General features: G+C 38.2%; 1 protein-coding gene across 7 annotated transcripts in view; it reads left to right on the top strand.

The window, feature by feature from the left end:
- The window catches only part of CNOT4 (CCR4-NOT transcription complex subunit 4), a 76053-nt gene that overhangs the window by 25670 nt on the left and 31561 nt on the right, over window positions 1-18822 (top strand). For all 7 annotated transcript variants that reach the window (XM_041474342.1, XM_041474339.1, XM_041474337.1 and 4 more), the window contains exons 2-4: window positions 7854-8097; window positions 15455-15652; window positions 18402-18488. In XM_041474342.1, the coding sequence (XP_041330276.1) occupies window positions 7924-8097; window positions 15455-15652; window positions 18402-18488 (459 nt within the window). In that variant the 5' untranslated portion in view covers window positions 7854-7923. The remainder of the gene's footprint in view (window positions 1-7853; window positions 8098-15454; window positions 15653-18401; window positions 18489-18822) is intronic.

The raw sequence follows: 18822 nt of genomic DNA, 5'->3' as shown, positions 1-18822 counted from the left end.
ATTGCTCTTTAAAGGATGTAGAGTTCTTCACACCTGAGCTGTTCTTTCTAATTGGATCTGAGAATACTTGCCATTATTATTAAGAATGCTATCTAGTACAAGCTAACACAAGAAACTTTTGTTATAGAATGGCATGTTCTCATCTCTTCTGTGAAGAAAGAAATGGACTGATAAAAACTCTGATACCTGGAAGCCTGGAACAAATCCTGGGGTTTTTTTCATCTTTTGGGTGAAGCCATCCTACAGAAATGTGGGATCATCTCCTGTCCTGAATGGTGCTAGGAGATCAGATGAAAATGGGAGATGGTGAGAGGACTACCTAGGAGACAGGCAGAGAGAGCTGAGCTGTGTCATGGGAAACGGAAGAATATCCTGACTGGCAGTGCAAAGGGGAAGGGTATTGGTGATGTGGTGACTGGGAGTGGCATGTTGAATTTTGGTGCATTTTGGAGTTTAAGTTCTACATTGATCTGTAGATCATGTGTACGTGTATGTAGCACCCTAGCAGGGACTAGATAGAGCACAGCATTGTGGAAAAATTGAGCTGTGGCACAGTGATGTGTAGACACCCCAAGTGCAAAGTGAGTGTTTCATGCTGGAATGCTGTGTGAGCACCATAAAGACACTCCATTCCCCAAACAACCTGTTTAATGTGGTTGCTGTATGATTGGCAAGTTGGTATATATAGATCATGTTTCTGATAGTGGCTGGTAGCACATGCTCTGAGGAGAAGGTACAAGGAATGGAGTAGTACCCTTTTTCCCAGTAATGAGAGATTCAGGGAATTCAGAATAGTTCAGATGGAACATATTTCATATTTAACGGGAGCAGACAGATTTTGGGTTTTTTTAATATTACATGTTATGGTCTCTACAACATCCTTTGACAACAATTTGTGATATATGATTTGCTGTATACAAATGTGTACAGGTATAGCTATTTTGCTTCATTTGTTGCTTGAGCATCTGCTTTGTCAGGAGGAAATGACCATGCTGGAATATGTATACCGATATTGCATGGTCTCTGTGTGTGACAGACTTAAAATATGTAAACTAATAATTGTATAGCCCATTTCTAATTCATTATCCAATTGCTTTAGACATAAAATATCTATATGTAGTGGTGCTGTAAGTACAGAAAATAAATGGGGGCATGCAGAAAGTGGAAGAAAAGGAATCCTAGAACTAAATGTCAGTGAATGTGGGAAATCAATTTTTGCAATTAGAGGGCAATATTATGCTTTTCATTTCATTGAGTGAGATGATCTACATGCTGGGATAGTGTTGTCTTGTATAATTATGTCCAGACCTTTATGAGCTTGTGGATGAATTTGTCAAAATCTTTTTTGGCCTTTTTTCTTTCTCAATAAATTGTCTTGTTTCTGTTCATGACTTGTAAGAAAGTAAGTTATCTGAGTAAATAATACCTTTCTTGGCATTCATGTCTCCCTGATAGTTTGTAGCCCTTTGTGCAGTGTTCTGGGTGCTGTAACAATAAGCTAATAATGACCGATTCTTTGTTCAGTTTAAATGAGAGAAATTTCCGTCTGTGGTCCATCTGTTTCTTTGTTACATAACTGTCTTAAAGTAGTTTGTGTTTACATTGGGTTTATAAAGAATGATTAGTTCCCTTTTCATTTAGCAGGAGTCATCTGACTAATTTTGTTATTAACTGCCTTAAAGGCGTTAGGTAGAAACGTTTCAGGTGATTGTTTTGGCTGAGTGTTGCACTGTTGCTGAACATGGAGCTTGAGCTGTTGCTGCCTCTAGATGCTTGTTTCACAGTACTCGAGCGAGCTTCTGTATGGCTGTGTGATGAAGGAGATGGAGGATTGATGTAGTTAAATACCACCATGCAAAGATAGTTATGTTTTGGTCTTTTGGTTCAAGTGATGGTACAGCTGCTTATGCTGGCAGAATTTGAAGTCTGAGACCATGAGGGTTAGCTCCTGAGGCACCTGTAGGGAGACACAGAGCAGAGGAGTGTCTAGAGGTTTCAGTTTTGACCTCTGAGCTAAATAACTTACGGATAATCCTAGCCAGTGTAGCAGTGTTTTTAGAAGTACTGAGATGACTGCATGATTCCTGGTCATACTTTCCAAACATTTGGGACTTTGTCAATATCTTAACTTTTCTTAGATGTTGTTTGTCCTGTGATTAAAATGTAGCTGTAGATTACAGAGTAATAAACGTCCCAGAAAGAGGACATGGGGGAAAATGGGCTTTGTAATTACAGGACATGATTTTACAATCATGTACAATAATTCTAAAATACATTTTACTTTCAATATTCAGCACAGTCAGAAAATAGAAGTAGCAAGTGAACTTTTCATTGATCTCAAATGAAAATTAACTTGGATGAATTCAGGAGCCTGCTTGCTTGCTACTGAAGTGTCTTTGTTCCCAGTCAGTAACAGGGCCATAAAACTCAGAAAAGCATAGCCCCTTTTTAGTACTCCTGAAAACTTTGGCTGTCTCATATGTCAGTGTTGCTAACCAGGTGATGCTAAAATATCACTGTACTTTGATGTGAGTGAAGGGCTGGTGGGAGAAAGGGACCCCTCGTCTTTGGTAGGAATCAAAAAAATGACAGGCAAATACAGGGTAGCATGTCAGAGAGATGGAAAATCATGTTGAAATTTCACAGATTTCTTCTGAATTGTGTGGATGATTTCATGAAAACATCTAATCTTGTCTCTTACAAGGATTTGGTATGTGCATATGTGAACCCTTTGCCATATGGATTATCTGCTAACTCACTGAATCTCCCCCAGTTCTGTGTGCTTAAATCAGTCAAAATGGGCTTTTCTTTGTAGTGTGCCTATGAAAGGTTTTCATGTGAGGCTTCAAGTGGTCACTGCAATGCAGTGAAGTGATAGCCTTTCTTACTTGCAGTCTGAAGAAGGTGAGTGTTGTTTTCCTTCCAGCAATCACTAATGGAAGCAGGTTGTCTTAAATGTGCCTCAATTTAAATGTTGCCCCCAAGCTGGCCAGAAGGAGAGTGCTGTGCTGACAGAGCTGCTGATTGTCCCCTGATTCAAGGGAGGGATAACCCATTATTGCTGCTGTCTGCAGTCGGCTTGTCTTTCTCTCTCCAGCTTGTATGTGAATCAACACATATGTATATATATGTATATATACATATCCAGCTTGTATGTGGAGATGAAGCATAGAAAGGGAAGTGATCCTTCAGCAGAGTGGGAGCAGGGGTCTTGGAAGGGGGAGCTGCCTTCCCAGTAGCATTATGTGGGCAAGCATCTACATACACTGAGGTTTTGAGACTTCTTATGGCTGATGAGTTTTAAGAGATACAAGGCCATGAAAAAAAAGCATGGGTTTCTGTTTGCATAAGTTTAATGAGCCCTTACTAAAGGTTCAGTGCATAGACTCCGACCTGTTTCACTTCAAGTGTCAGGTATGTTTGAACTTTAAGTGAAACATTAGCTAATGCATGTCTGGATTTTTTTTTCCCTTCAAGTCTCTAAATACTTTTTGGGATGTGAGTCTTTACTGAGGTTTTTCATAACTAGATTTTGAGAACTTTTGTCTGTGACACTTGTATTTTCTTAAAGCAAGTAGCAAGGCTGGATTCAGTCCATTGTGTGAGAAGAAGAATGTATCTGTATTCCCTGGAGCTAGCTGCCCTCCTGCAGCAGAACTTAAACTTTAAGGGATGTGTTTATTAAAATGAACTGCTAGCGAATGGAGATGTTCTTGTGTCTGCTTTGGAGAGATGAGGAGTGTGTGTCAAGTCTCAAACTGTTCAGTTAAAAGAAGGCATAGTAAGCTCACTTTTTTCCCCTGCCTCCTCTCCTCCTTTTTTTATGACCCCTTTTAAAATTAAATAGGAAGATAAACTGCTGGAAGTTAAACTTGCTCACCTCAAGTGCAAAAGAGCAAGGCAACAAGCATCTGCATCCTAAATGGGCTGAAATCACTAGGTATATTAGAAGTTAAGTTGTGTTTAGGTGAGTACCCTGGAACAGTAGGATCACTCTTTCCTCAACTGCAAAGTCCAGAGGATTTTATCAGGAGTAACAATTGTTTGGTGAAGCTGATTAGACACAGCTGTCATCTGCTAAGTAAGCACTTAAAGTTAATAAAAATGTCTCAATTTTTTCCATTCCTTATGTGTTTGGAAAAGAGCTTATTAGTTGGTACACTAGAAGGGATAAAGCACACATCTTCATATTTCTGTAGTTTGGGTATTACCTTTTACAAAATCACTACAGCTAAAGCAAGCTGCTGGACTTTGTCAACTTCTGCTTCATCCCTGTGTGAATGTTTTGGCATAGTGTCCTGTAAACAGGATGTGGAACTGTTGGAGCCATGTTTGACTTCAGTCATTGGAGTTTTGGAAATGTATGTGCAAATTCTATCTGCTTATAAAGCATGTGTAGATGTGCACAATCTTCCTCCTTTTCTTCTCCCGAAACACAATTAATTTAATTTCTTTGAACTTGATCCCAAAGACAAAATACTCTGGATCAAGCAGAACATGTAATACTGACTTTTGTTTTTTGCTATTGCTACATTACTTTTCCCATGCTGTTAATCTGGAATTGTTTGGAATAGTCTTAGAGCTGACTAAGTTACTCTGACACAGTTACTCTGTGTTTCTTGGTAGTGCATGAACTATATGCAGAATGCAATTTCGATGCCTTACTTTGCATGTTATTCCAGTTTTGAAAAAAAACAAGCACTGTTCCGATGCGGATTTCAGACACAAATCCTGCTATATAAACCCTTCTAAAATAGAGACACACTTCAGTGGAGAATCTCTAAATGGGATGCTTGAATGGTCTGTGGCCAAGTAAATAAATATTTCCTCAGTTTCAAGAAACATAGCACACAGCTGCTCCTTACTCCTTGTTGTAAAATAACAGGCCATTTGCTGACTGAAGCAAGCTATTGATATTATTGCTAGCAGCTGCTGAACTCTTAGTGTTAACTTAAACAGCTCATAAATGTTAATTATGTTGCAGTTTTGTTAGAGCTCATCTGCATATCCCAGAGGCACTAGCTAATATGTCATGCTTTTTTCCACATGAACTGATGACATTTCTTAGTGGAGATTCCAAATAACTTCCTAAGTAAGTTCAGTAATTTTACTGTAGCAGTGAAAGTTTTGAAGAAATTTCTCTTTTAACTGCAGTTTCACTAGTACTAGTATAGTTTTACTTAAATGTGTTTCAGTAGGCACAGAGCTGTTGAGCATGTGGTGGAATTAGTGTGAAGTAGAAGGGAATGTACTGGGTGCTTACTGACCTGTTGTTGGGAGATCTGTGACAAAGTTAAATCCAAAGCCAAACTGAACAAAATCTCTTGAGTTTATCCCATGCTTTGGTTTAAAGTCACTTTCATATTGTTACGATTTTACTGCTATACAAGTGTGAAAAGTGTACTCGAAATGTTTTGCAGGCTACTGTAAAAGTGTGTGTTACCTGCCTAATAACCACTTAAATGATGTTTCAGGGCCTTTTAACAGTCCCTCCCATTTTTCAGCCAGTGGGGATGTGTTCTTTAAAACAAAGCTCTCAAGCGAATAATTTTTTCCCTTCAGGTCAGATTCTGCTAGTGTTCTTTGTAGAAAACACTGGTAAACTTCCAGAACCTGATTTTGAGACTGTCAAAATGATTGTGAATATAGCATGTATGAAAGCACAGATAATGAAATGAAAGCTGCTGTATTATCATCGAAGTTTAACTTTTTGATTTTAGTCATTGTGACACTCAGAAAGAGGACAGTGTTATTGCTAGTGCATACTATATAGAGAAGTTATACTTATAGCATCTAATAGTTATTCTCTCATCCTTACTTTTTTGTGGTCATCCAGTGGACCTTTTCCTCTTTAGGGCAGTGTTTACCAGACGTACACTTTGTGCTTGGAGGATATACTGCCTACCAAACTAGTTGGAATTGCAGGTAGTCCGGTCTTTTGGTATCAGCCTGTGATTGCAGGTTAACCTGGTGACAATGCAGCCATTCCCATGCAAAGCTGTGTGCTCTCTGCTGTGTATTTGCCTGGTGCTTTGATTGCATGCGTGCGTGGTTTTTCCTCCTCAGGGTTCTTTCCTGGCTGTTTGTAGAGGAATTTCTGTCCCTGAAGTGGTGTGCAGACAGGGATGAGTATTGTAGACTGATGCTAGATGGATCTGATCCTGTATGGTGGGGGGTCCCAACTTGAGCTGGAACCTCTTGGGCTTTTTAAGATAGACCTCATGCAAGGAAGTATGATATGGGGTGAGGAAGATCAAAATATGTTGTTTGGTTTTTCTTTTTATGGGGGTGTTGAAAGTATCAAATCAATGCTATGAGAGGCTAACATCAGACCTTGCTGAAATCTGTGAGCAAGGGTTTGATCTCGCAACATTCAGTCGTCTTATTTCCAGGGACGGAATTAAATATCACTCCAATTCAGATAGAGGTGTGTGAGAATTGGTTTCTGGATTTGCTCATAAAAACCAGGAGAAATATTGGATAGTACACAATCCAGTAGCTTTTGGTTAGAAGTGAAACAGGAAACTTTTTGGGAGAATAGAGGAGGACTCCAGATTGTGTGTAGTTCAGTAATAATTCTGATACTTTGGGAAAAACATTATTACAAAAAGAATTCTGGATTTTAAAAACTTTAGAGTTCACTTATTTCTAAAGAACTGGTATAGTTAGAGCTAGTATGACCATCCAACTGTCAATTCTGATCATGTCTTTTCAGTATTTTTCAAGGGGTTTTTAGTTTTTGTTCATTTTTTCCTTTCAGTTTTCTTCCAAAGGTCCACCTAAAAAGTCTGTTTCCCTTGATTTCTTCTCCATCTACATGCATGTCTCATGCAGCAGATGGAGACAGCTTGTTGAGATTGAATATGATTTCATGTATCCAGAGTGGCACTTTTAGAAGAAAGAAGAAAACACACAAATTAATTTTCTCAGTGGTGACTCCAAGTGTCTTGTTTTGAGTCTGAAAGTAGATTTCCTGTGCTGCATCCCTAAAGTGAGAATAAAAGCATACTCAAATGGCTGAATTCAGGAAATTAATTAAGAAAATGGTAACTTGAATATTGACCTTCTTCAAAATTCAGGTTCAGAAATATTTTCTTGTGGCTGCACTCCAAATTACAGCTTGAGGTTTTTTCAACCACATTGTGTGTATTTTGGCTTTGTTGTGAATTGGGTGCTGATGAAAAGGATAACTGACTTGGATGGAAGTTTGACACATGTAGGAAAATGTGTACCTGAAAAATCATGGCTAATGAAGTAGCCCTAAGGCTGAACTCAGGTCAATCTGTAAACCAAAAGAGTGAGATAGACAAAAGAAACAAGTAATCCTGAGTAAGAAGCTTTCCTGTTTATGTTTCTTTATTCTGTAACCTACTCAAAAGTCTGAATGGATGGCCTAAATGTTACTGCAAATCTCATTGTTCCAAGTCTCTGAGCAAAGGAATAAATTGATTGTAAACATTAAGTCCCGCATTCAAGGATTTGACTTTGGATTTGTAAAGGACTTCAAGAAAGCAGTAGTTAAAGGAGGCTAACATACATAGCATACAGCAATGTATGGTGTACACTGATTTCTTTACAATCTAGATTTTGAAACCCAAACAGGCCAGTGAACTGCCAAAGTGCTTGTCTGTCCAGGTGGGGAGGGTGCATCACCAGTACCATCTTTCCTATTATTTGTGAGGCTCATAAGTAGGAAAAAACACAATCAGGTTGATTTAGCAGAAACTTGTTTTAGTAGGTAACTTGTGTGGGGAGAAGAAAAGTGATGAAAAACGGAAATGTTATTAAAAGGTACAAAAGAAATATTGTCAACAGTTTTAATAATATTTTTTCTTCTTATTTCCTTCTTGCAGACCTTCAAGTGCTGACCTTCTTGGTCTATTAAGTTATTATAAACTTTTGCTGCTCTGCGAACATAGAAAGATGTCTCGCAGCCCTGACGCTAAGGAAGACCCTGTGGAATGCCCTCTTTGCATGGAGCCTCTGGAAATTGATGACATCAATTTCTTCCCTTGCACCTGTGGGTACCAAATCTGTCGTTTCTGTTGGCATCGTATTCGCACTGATGAGAATGGACTTTGTCCTGCTTGCAGAAAGGTAAATCCCTGGAACAGCGCCTTGTCTTGCACATTTCACAAGGCTTTTGTATTGTGTTGGTACCAAAGACATCCTTTTCCTTGAGGGAAACAATCATCTAGTCATGGCCTAGATCAAGGGTGAGGTGTTGGATCCTTCAGATTCTGTCTGCATATGTATTGAAGCTGTTATGAAACAGCTGGTCTTGGTTTATTAAATTCAGAACCAGATTGATAGGGGAAGCTGTGGATCAGAACTAAGGCATGCTGATGCTGAGAGAACTGCTAAAAATAAAAATCCTTTTAGTTGGGGTGCTAATGCATTAACAAAGTCTTTCCAGGAAGGATAGTGAGGATTCCAGCATCAGGGGTTTGCTGAGAGCTGAGGTTCAGCTAAACTGACAGAGCTGACTGAAAAGCAAGTTTATAGAGCACCTACTTATTTTGTTTGTGGCACTGGAGCTTTTAATCCATATTTTAGTGGATACTAAATGTGTAAAAACCTTTGGAAAGGTATCCACTGGTAAATTTTGAAGCATTTCAAAATCTAGACTGTTTGTCTACTATTCTGATCTTGTTGCCAAATGCTTGAAGGTGGTCCTTGATATCTCCTTGTGTCTTGATGTCTGGCTGATTTGGTTGACCACAGCTGTAAACCTCAGCTTCACTAAGTTGCCTGTTATTTCCTTTGAATTATTTTTTCTTCTTCTAGTGTTTTGCTTAAACTCATTATTTCCTTATCTTCAGTGTTTAATGAAATTCCTTTTCAGTATCTTCTTGCCTTTAATGAGTTCCCTTGACTGTAACTTTCTTGCCTGGCCTTACTCTTCTTGTAGTTGCAGCTACTTATGTCTTCTTGTTCTCCTACTATTTAATCATGATCCTATCCCTAGTTTATGCCTCTCTTGTCTTCCTGTCTCATGTTACAGCTTCCTTTTCAGACCCCAAGTAATCTTACTTGGTCTCACTATCTTTATTCACTACCACAGTATTTTATAAGCACTTCCAGTTATATTTTCTTGCTGCTCTTTTGGGCTTTGGCTACACTAGAGCTGCTACTGTTCACCTGTATTTGGATACGTCTGCAAGCCTGAAGGCTCTCTCACAGTAACATGTTTGTTTAAAAATTCGGCAAATTTGCTGCAGTATTTGAGCTCCACGTTCTACAAGGAAGATCTGCATGTCATCAGCCAAATCATTTTCCACTTGGGATACCTGCTGTAGATGACATATGCTGTATAGTAATTTCCCATAGTACAAGATGATTTCTACTCTTATGATGCAACATGAGATTTCTGGGATTTCCTTGTCGAAGTTGCTTCGTTTTCCTGGATTTGTTGCACTACTTTTTACCTGTTTGTTATTCCACGTTTGTGAAATGTATTTGAAGAATCACAGAAGCAGTGTGCTAGTCACTGTTTTTGGGTGTCTGAATTCTTCGAAATACGCTGAACTCTTTAATGTGGAGTACTCTGCCCTATGGTTGGATGTGCAAATATTTTGCCTGATTGGATACAATTTGCTCAGAAAAACTGTTTCATGAGGAAACCTCGAGTAAGTGCTATGATTGGAGTGAATCATACTGACCACTCCTGGAGAGAAAGGAGACATCTTTCATAACAGATGAGGATTATGTTGGTACTTTCTTCATCCATGGACTGCAAGATATTCTTGAGTGGATTTGGAGCTGTATCGCTGGATTGTAAGAGGTTGGCATGAAGAAGGCTGGCTGAGCGGGACGTTTCTTCTGTGGCGTAGATAAAGACCACTCCAGGATCTTGGGAATAAATGATCTTGAGCTACAGAGTTGCACCATGAAACAAGGGAAGAAGCCATCTTTTGAAGTGTGCTGGACAAAAGGAACAACCAGGTAAGTGTGTTTGTGTTGCGTGTGTCTAAGTAGTCCCTGTCTGTGTATAGTAAGGCTTCTGGGGAAAGATCTGAGCATTTTTCTATTTGTAATTACTATGGTGTACATTGATTGTGACCACTTAAAATGCTGAAGCACAGAACATGGCAAAGCAACAAAGTTTTAGCAGGAAAGTTCATAGTAGGTACAATGGTTTTGATAGGTATGCCTTATTGTTATGACAAGTATACCAGTGCAGGATACTTACTGTGAAATGGACTGTGGATAAACATATATGAAAACAAGGATGAGTATGTTATTTACAATTACATACTAGAAATTTGCTCTTTATGCCAATGTTATTGAATGCAGTGGGACTTACCCAGTAATTTGAGCACTACTCCATGGAGAGGAGCAGAGAACAAGTTCCTGTCCAGGGGTTTTGGTTGAAGTGTTTGGGGGAGATTTTGGAGAAGTCTGTAATAAAATAGCTTGGCTAAATGCTGTGGTGGCACATATGCCATTAGATCTTAACTGTGCATTGCCATTGCATATATACCATTATCTTCGTAAGCTTCTTGAATTCACTTCTGACTGAAAAGATGTTGTTCTGCCTGGGAGAGAGTACTTCTACATGTTTGAACTGTTATATAGCTTAATATCTGTATATGCAGAATATGTTCATGTGGTTGCAGTCAATTGATTTAGTCTGCCTTAAGTTTCTTCCTGTGAATAATAGTAGTACACAAACATTTGCTTTAGTAAGATGCTAGTGTGAATTAAACTTAAATGCTGGTTGGAAACTGGTATGTCTTAGTTAATACTAAGTTAATACTAATGTTAATAACATGTTAATACATGTTAAAAATTTTCTAAACTTCATTCAAATCTTCTGAAATAGACACGGAAAATAGTCTTATTTCTAGAGAAAAGAAATTGTTTCTATTTAATTCATTGACTCCAAAAAGACCTACTTCAAAAGAAATGGAACTGTCTGGCTTTGGGTTCCTGATGCCCTTCAGAATTGTCAGCATAGCCAGTTGTAAGATACTAAGCAAGGCTTCCTGTTTTTTTCCAGTTAATTGATTTCTTAACTGTGAATGAAATAGCTGCTAACTAGATAAAATAGCATGAAAATATGCTGTTTTCAGAACAGATTTCTGTAACCAGAAGCTGGTTTGCAGGTCAGCAGACTTGCTGGTTCTGATTGTAATGCCAGTGATTTTTCTTTGCAGGGATATTTCTATTATCCTTTCTGTAAAATTCAGCAGTCTAGGTCCTGTTTGGCATATGAATAATACATACCGTCCCAGTTGCTTAATTACAACATGCCACTCTCAGCCCTTAGTGTCAATTCCTGCACTTTTTAAATCCAGCAACAAAAAAGCCTAGCTTGTTCATGTTTCTTAAGTACTTTGCTCTTCCCCCAAATAATATAACATGATAGACAGTTGTTCCTGTGGTGTCGCTTTGGCTTCTTCTCCAGTTCCTTGACTGAGCGACCTTTATCTCTCCTGTGAGAGATCTAGCCCCTTGTGTTAGAGATGGAGGGAAATAGCATACTGCTAGATGTATGATCAAGAAATTAACATGCTTTGTTAGTCTTTCTCCTACTGCTTCTGTGTAAAAGGAACACTTAGTCTTAATGCACAGTCTCCACATATCAGTGTTTCCTCCTATGCTTTTCATCCCACAACTGAGTCATTTGATGCAACAAGTGAGATTTTGAAATAGATAGGAAATCGCTGTTTTTAAAAATGTAAGTACAATGTTGTATGCTGTGCGTAAACCTTATTGACTTCCTTTGTATTTCTTGTTTCAGGACCTACTTGGTAGCAAGACAACAAGTGGGAAATGTTGGTGCATCCATTCTGTGGAAGGAATGTGACCTACCTGGGAATGACAAAAGCGAAGTGCTTGATAAATCACAGATCAGCTTTCAACAATTGGGAAATGGGAGAAAAATGTCTGAAAGGAAACAAAACTGAAATAACAAGACAAAATTAGTCAGGAAGACTGAGAATTCATCAGGGCCATCTCCGATTAGAAAAACCAAGATTTGCTTCTCTAAAAAAGACAATGACATTCAGACTTTCGGTGACATTCTTGTAGGGACTGCCTTGCACTTAATGTAAAGAAAATTTGGTCATATTCCATGATGGCATACTTGTTTGGGGAACCTCAATGTTTTTTTTCTGAAAAGTGTTGGTGTAACTTAAGTGAAAGGTATCAGCTGAACTTAGTGAATCAGTGATGTTGATATCTCCTAATGTCTTGCATCTGAAAGTACATCAATGATGATACCACTAGAGGTAGCTACTTTGTTTGGATCTCAAATCCTTTGTCAGCTAAGGCATTAGAGAGAGTATGTTAAGCAAGTATATTGTTCTAAAAAAATAAGACGTGAGCCTGTCAGTAGCATTTCCACTTTAGTCGTTGCAAGACCTGAGAGCTGCTGATATGTATAGTCCTCTCTCTACTTCTGATTTGTAGGGTTAGACAGCATAAACAACATGCCAAATGGTGCTGTGAAGTACACCAGCTGTCAGTCCACCTTGCTTGGCTTTCAGAGACTTGTTCCAGCAGTCTGCAGTGCATGCACCTGTTTGTAGTTGAACCATCATCCAAGTTCATGAACTTCAGCACTGTGGGAAGCAATGACTCTGAAAATGAAATCATTTATTTCCCTTTCTGTGGACTGATTTTTGTCCTTTATTTGAAAGGAAAATGGTTTCTAATACTATTTTTTTTAGAATTAGTTTCTGAAATGTTGCTGTGCTTACTTGCCTTCCACACTCTTTAAATGTGCAATATCTCCTAATTTGTTAATATGCCACACATGATACATAGCTAGGAAAATCTCAGTTGTGTGTGGGTTATTCTTGGGATTCAAGAGATGTGTGCAGATTCATTTATAGGTCCTGCAAATCAGGATATCACACTATTTCTATTCCTTGGAAGCATTGTAAGCATGTCATATGTGTGATGCGCATACAAAACATGTATTTAATACAGCTCTACAGTATCTAGTGAGAACTTCAGAAGATTCTGTTGCTCAGACAAGTGTGGTTATCCATGGTGGCACACCAATTGCTGCTGTTACTTAATGATTGAAGTTCCTGTTCTGCTAGTCTCGAGCTTTCTGCTGAGATGGAGACATTTCTCTTTCCCTGATTCTGAAGCTGCTGTCTAGTTGTGTTCCTACTAGGAGTTTTTATGCTTTCCTGTAGAAATACAAACTACTGTTTGGACATATAAAGGTTCTGTTCAGGGTTGTGCTTGAACTACCCAGGATATTTCCTGATTCATGTTCAGGACCTCCAGCAGTAAATAGCTATACAGAGAAGAAATATCCTGTCTGACTTGTTACTCACGTGAGAATATGCTCTGAATGTGGCTGGACTTGGCAAGAAAGAAGCTGATGAATTTTGACACTGTTTGCTGTAGTTTCCTTGGACCTTCAGGAGCCTTACTGAACTTACTGAAAACCATGAATGCATTTCTTGCACGGTACCAGAGAGCAGCACTCTTGCAGGTTTTGCCTTGCATATTATGGGATGTGGAGTAGGAATTCACCTTTGAAGGAATGGATTGTGGATAGGACATCACTTGATGTAGGGCAAGCCATATTTTTGGAACTATATCTGTTACACTGGTGCACTTTTCTTCCCATTCCTACCTGAATTCACTGATAACTGAGATAACTCACTTTTACCCTGAGTAGTCTTTCTTTCCTGTAAAAACCAAGATTTTTATTCTTTAGTTTATATTATTGACTAATACAGATTTTGAGAAACTTTAAGTGTAAAATTGTTCTGCATCTCAGAAGTCCTCATATATAGGTGTGTTAAAACACAGGATAATAATTGGCTATTGCAAATCTCAAGTGTCCTTACTAGTTGGTTGTTGGTGTTCATCAGGTACATTCTGAAATCTGTATAATGTATTCAGTGTTAACTCTTGAGTTAAATGAGTAACTAATGGGAGTAATACTGAATATCTTTTTGAGAACTGTTATGGTTTTGACTGTTCTTCAAGGGTAACTTGAGTCCTTACTGTGTTTTCATGTTAAGGACACCTTCGGCTACTGCTAGAGTATCATAGGCATTTGAATTCTTTTGTGATACTAAAACATGTTCCAGAGGACGTGATGTTTGACTGTGAGATGCCATCTGCTCAAGTCAGCTGTAGCATATTTCCAGATAGATCTCTCACATGTAACATAACAATGCTGAACTTTAAACTGAAGAATGAATTTTGATTTGTTTGGGGATGTAGTCAGAAGACTATCTGGTCTGAGCACTTGGTGGCTCTTTGAGTAACATCATGCAGCTATGAGGAAGATGAGCTTTTAACCTAAACATTTTCATCTGCTGTAGATTTTTCTCAGGTTATTTAGTATGACAACTAGTTTTGTACTCTTGTCATTAACACAGGACAGTCAGGAAAAAGTTCAATTCATTTTTGTTGGACTTGCACACTGAAACCTTTGGTTATGGTAGTACAAGCAAAGACCTTAGTTTAACATAGTGGTGAGCTTGAGCTAGCTTCTTTGTCTTAAGTCTTTGTCTTAATTCACATCTCCCATACTCTTCTCATTTTTTACTTCTTGGTGTTTAGAAACTCTTCTTTCTGCTTGAGATATGTTCTGTGTCCTTGTTTTTGTGCTTACAATGTTTTGTTTTTCTGTGTACAATGTGAAACCTCACTTTTCAATCTGAAAAAAAATGGGACAGGTAAGGAATGTGGGACTGCTTTGAGGAGTAATCTGGGGCAGAGGACAGTGCACTGTAGTCTGCAAGACCCAGCTAAAATAGTGCCTTTATAGCATGAATAGAGCAGTCTTTCTATGTAACTCTGAGGATACTTCTACTTCTCTTGTATACTTTTGAGATTAAAATATACAGTGTTATCTGTAAGGAGTTGCCTGTAGGGACGGAGAGACCAAATTTCAAACTGGTACATAAACATGGCAAGAATACTATCATTAATTGTATTGAAATCTGTCTCTTCACTCGAAATTAACCATGTAAACTTTGAGTAGTATGATGATGTTACTGTCTTGAACTTAGTGGACCACTGAAACTACATTTGTATTTTAATTTTGTATCTCAGAAATACTTAAATATGCTTAAGTGTCTTGAGTACATTTAAGTACCCAGATCTGTATCAGAAATAAAGTGCATGCTTTCATCCTGCTTACACTAAGCTCTTGGTAGTGAAATTATAACAGGATGTGTTGGCTGTCATGTTGTAGCTGCTTGTGATGTTACCAAATCGACTGGGCAGCTGGGTTAGAATTTGGTTGTTGCCCAAATCAATATTATGTCTGTAAATAGAAGAATTCCATGAAAATATGCCAGAAGTTTTTACCTTTCCTGAAGGACTGAGTATGCCTCTATAATATGGGTGGCCATAACAGTCAGATCAGTAGAATAAAGAAATTTTTGCATTAAATCATGGTGATTAATGGTTTTCAAAGGTGTTGTTTCATACATGGGTTGGTTTTAATGCTGTTTGTTATGTTTAGCCATATCCAGAAGATCCAGCAGTGTACAAACCACTCTCCCAGGAAGAGCTGCAGAGGATAAAAAATGAAAAGAAACAGAAACAAAATGAGAGGAAACAGAAGATATCAGAGAATCGCAAACATTTGGCCAGTGTACGGGTTGTACAGAAGAACCTTGTCTTCGTGGTAGGGCTGTCTCAGCGACTAGCAGATCCAGAGGTGAGCAGGTCACACTTGCAGATCTTGCTCTTAATTTGCTGCCATGAAACACTGGAATACCCTTGTGTTTCCCTGAAGGATACCAAATGAAACTGTTGAAAAGGTTCACTGCTCTGACACCCCCACTTCTTAAGGGAACTTAGCTTCCTGCTCCATAATAAGTGTTTGTTCTAGGGAGTACAGGTGCTCTGCGGTTTTTTGGTTTTTTTTTTTTTGGGTGGGAGGGGGAAGTTGTTCTATGTTTAATAATGGGAGCTTGGTTTTAAGGTAAAAATAAGCATAAGGACTTGTCAGGTACTCATTTTCCTAGGTTGGATCTGCTGACACTATACAGCTATGTTGTGAATCACCAATTCGACAATGGGAACTTGGTTGGATTACCAAGAAACTGATATACAGTATCACACAAACCTGTAGGGACAGAAGAAAAAAGCCAACACTTGAAAGTATATACTAGGAAGAACCATAAGAATTATGTCCTTAAGAAGTTGTGGGGAAAAAGTTAGTAAGAGGAAGACCCCAGAAGAAGTTGGCCTACTACTCTGCATCATCAAAAATAAGGTTTTCATTTGAGAAAACTTATTATATTTTAAACACTTTATTTACTTCCATCATCAGTCATAGGTGCAGGTGGCCAGTGGAATAAGTGCTAATGCATAAAAGGTATCTTGAATTAGAATATGGAGGAAATGTACTACAGGGTAACCTAGATGTTTTCAAAATTACAGTGCCAGATTGATTTCAGTTTATCAGACTACATTATCTGGAGAAATCTCAAGCAGAAATGTCTGTTTCTGAGGTCTCAAAGTATGGTCTGTATTTTGCTAGACTGGTAAAGAACAAGTGTAGAAAGCTGTTTTTAGTGAAGGAGAAATAAAGGAAGGATAAGAAGGGAAGAGGAAAAAATCAAGTTAAAACTGATCTGGCATGTAACACTTCAGTAAGTACTGAAATATAGCAGCAGGTATTTGCAAGCTGTCACCACTGGCTTGAGGCTATTTATCATTGAAAAATGCAATATGAATTTATTATTGAAATGCAATTTCTTTGACCAGATGGAGGATTTGTATTTAAGAGAAATAGTTGTAAATACAGTTGATTTCTTTTGTTTTTTACATCTCAGATAGTTTTACACTGAATACTTGAAGTAACTAGGAATGGATTTATTTGGGGAGTGGGGATGTGCTGTACTAGGTGTATTGGTAGAAGTATTCTCAATGACATACCAGAAAATAGTGTGTACTTACTGAATGTTGCATATAGCACAAGGTGATGTGATCTTCAAGAAATCTAGCCTGAGAGAGATGAGCTAAAAAAAATAGACACTGTATTCAAGTTTTCTACTTCAACAGGCAAAAAACTCCTTCATAAATTGAGATTATTTGGAATGGGAGCTTGGCTGCTATGTGATGTTTCTGGAAGTAGGTCTGTGGATCATAATGGAATAGAGGTGCATCCTCTTGTGTTGACATGCTCTTAGGAGAATTGTGAAGGCTATGCTGTTGTATTGTACCAGGAGTATAATCTGCAATGTGCTTAGGTAAAAGGGAAGTTTCTTTAGGATTGTCATTCTCTTCTGGAATGATGCCTTCAGGGTGGGTGTAGTATGTTTCAAGAGGGTGTAGACCAAATGAAGAGCAGTCAGAAGAGATCAGTGAATGACTGGTTGTCTATACAACATACCTGAAGTTCTTTGGGATGTTCTCAGTGTGATGCTGTTGGTTCTTGAAGGCATTGATGCTGACTTGGGAAGGGAGAGGGGTAGTTTAGTTCTTGGATCAGTACAGTTCACCTGCACTATCCAGTGCTAATATGAACATGGAGCAGAGGAAACAAATCTTCCTTTATAACCTCTCAGGTTATTATGTAGAGCTAGAAATGCCCTTACTTTGTCTAGCTTCAGTCTGAGTAGTCAGTACTTTAGTATCTTCTTCCATCACAGAAATGGGAAAAAAGGCTTTTGGTGTAAATGTGTCAAATATGTTGCCAGTTTCATTGGCACACAGGTAATGGTTATGCAGCAGAGTTGCTTAATATGTTGGTGATGTTCTTGATTTGCACAGGGTCCCTAAATGGGGTGTTAGAACTAACTGATTCCTGGAAGGGCAAGATGAGGTTTTTTTTTGCCTTTATGAACATGATAATCACTCATTCATTTCAACGTGATATTGATTCTGAAATGTTTTTTCTTGTCCCTGGAAATTTTCCTTTATTGTCTTCATTTACTTAGTCTGGTCTTTGGAAAACTTGGTTATCTTGGTTTAAGGGAGCTAATTGGTTTACTCCCTTCTTCTTTGGAGCGTGGGGTATGGCAGTCAGGATTCAGCATTTTATACCCAGTAATTAATATAGCTGAATGCAAGTTTAAGGTGTATGGTTATTTGGAAGCAAGAATGTGATTTTTATTTTTTAAATCAAATTATAAAACAGGTATATGCAGGAACTTCTTATGCTGAATGGGATATCTTTTGCCAGGGTGGGTTTTGGGTAATCAGAGTACTGAAATAATTTTTTAAAATACAACATGAAATGTGGGATATTTGTCATTAAAGTTCTGCCGTGACAATGTATTTTGTATTGCAAGTAACCATGTTTTTATGTGGGAAAACAAATCTAAATCTTTGTGCTCTTGTTTTAGGAGAGACCTGGTTTTTATTAGTTAAAGGTTTTAGCTGCACAGTTTCACAGAAGAATAAGTACACCTCTGAATGAATTACAAGTTTACCACTTGATCTTTCTTTTCTTGTAGGTTTTGAAACGACCAGAATATTTTGGGAAGTTTGGTAAAATACATAAAGTTGTCATTAATAACAGCACATCATATGCAGGCTCACAGGTAGGTCAGAGGTCTTTTGTAATTTGTTTATTTTAGTTCCTTTAGAGAACACCTGTGTGCAGAGTGATCCTAGGCCTCCCTCTTTCTGATTAAGCAGTAGGTAAGCGTGTGAAAAGAAAAAAAGGCCTTGTAAGAATCAAATTCCTATTAAGTTACGAAGGTATTTTCCCACCAAACTGTCAAAGTTGGATGCAAAATGCAATGTAGGAAGATTAAAAATTGGGAGACGGGATGAGAAACTTTAAAGAAGCAGCAATATGGCATTTAATCACTAATCTGCATTTTGGGGATAAATGTCTTTTAAGTAATTTTAGAACATTAATGCAACGTACTG

The sequence above is a fragment of the Pyrgilauda ruficollis genome, unplaced genomic scaffold (assembly GCF_017590135.1).
Source record: "Pyrgilauda ruficollis isolate IOZ18807 unplaced genomic scaffold, ASM1759013v1 scaffold32, whole genome shotgun sequence".
Classification (NCBI taxonomy): Eukaryota; Metazoa; Chordata; class Aves; order Passeriformes; family Passeridae; genus Pyrgilauda; species Pyrgilauda ruficollis.
Note: the sequence above shows the minus strand (reverse complement) of the source record. Positions and strands in the feature narration are given on the sequence as shown.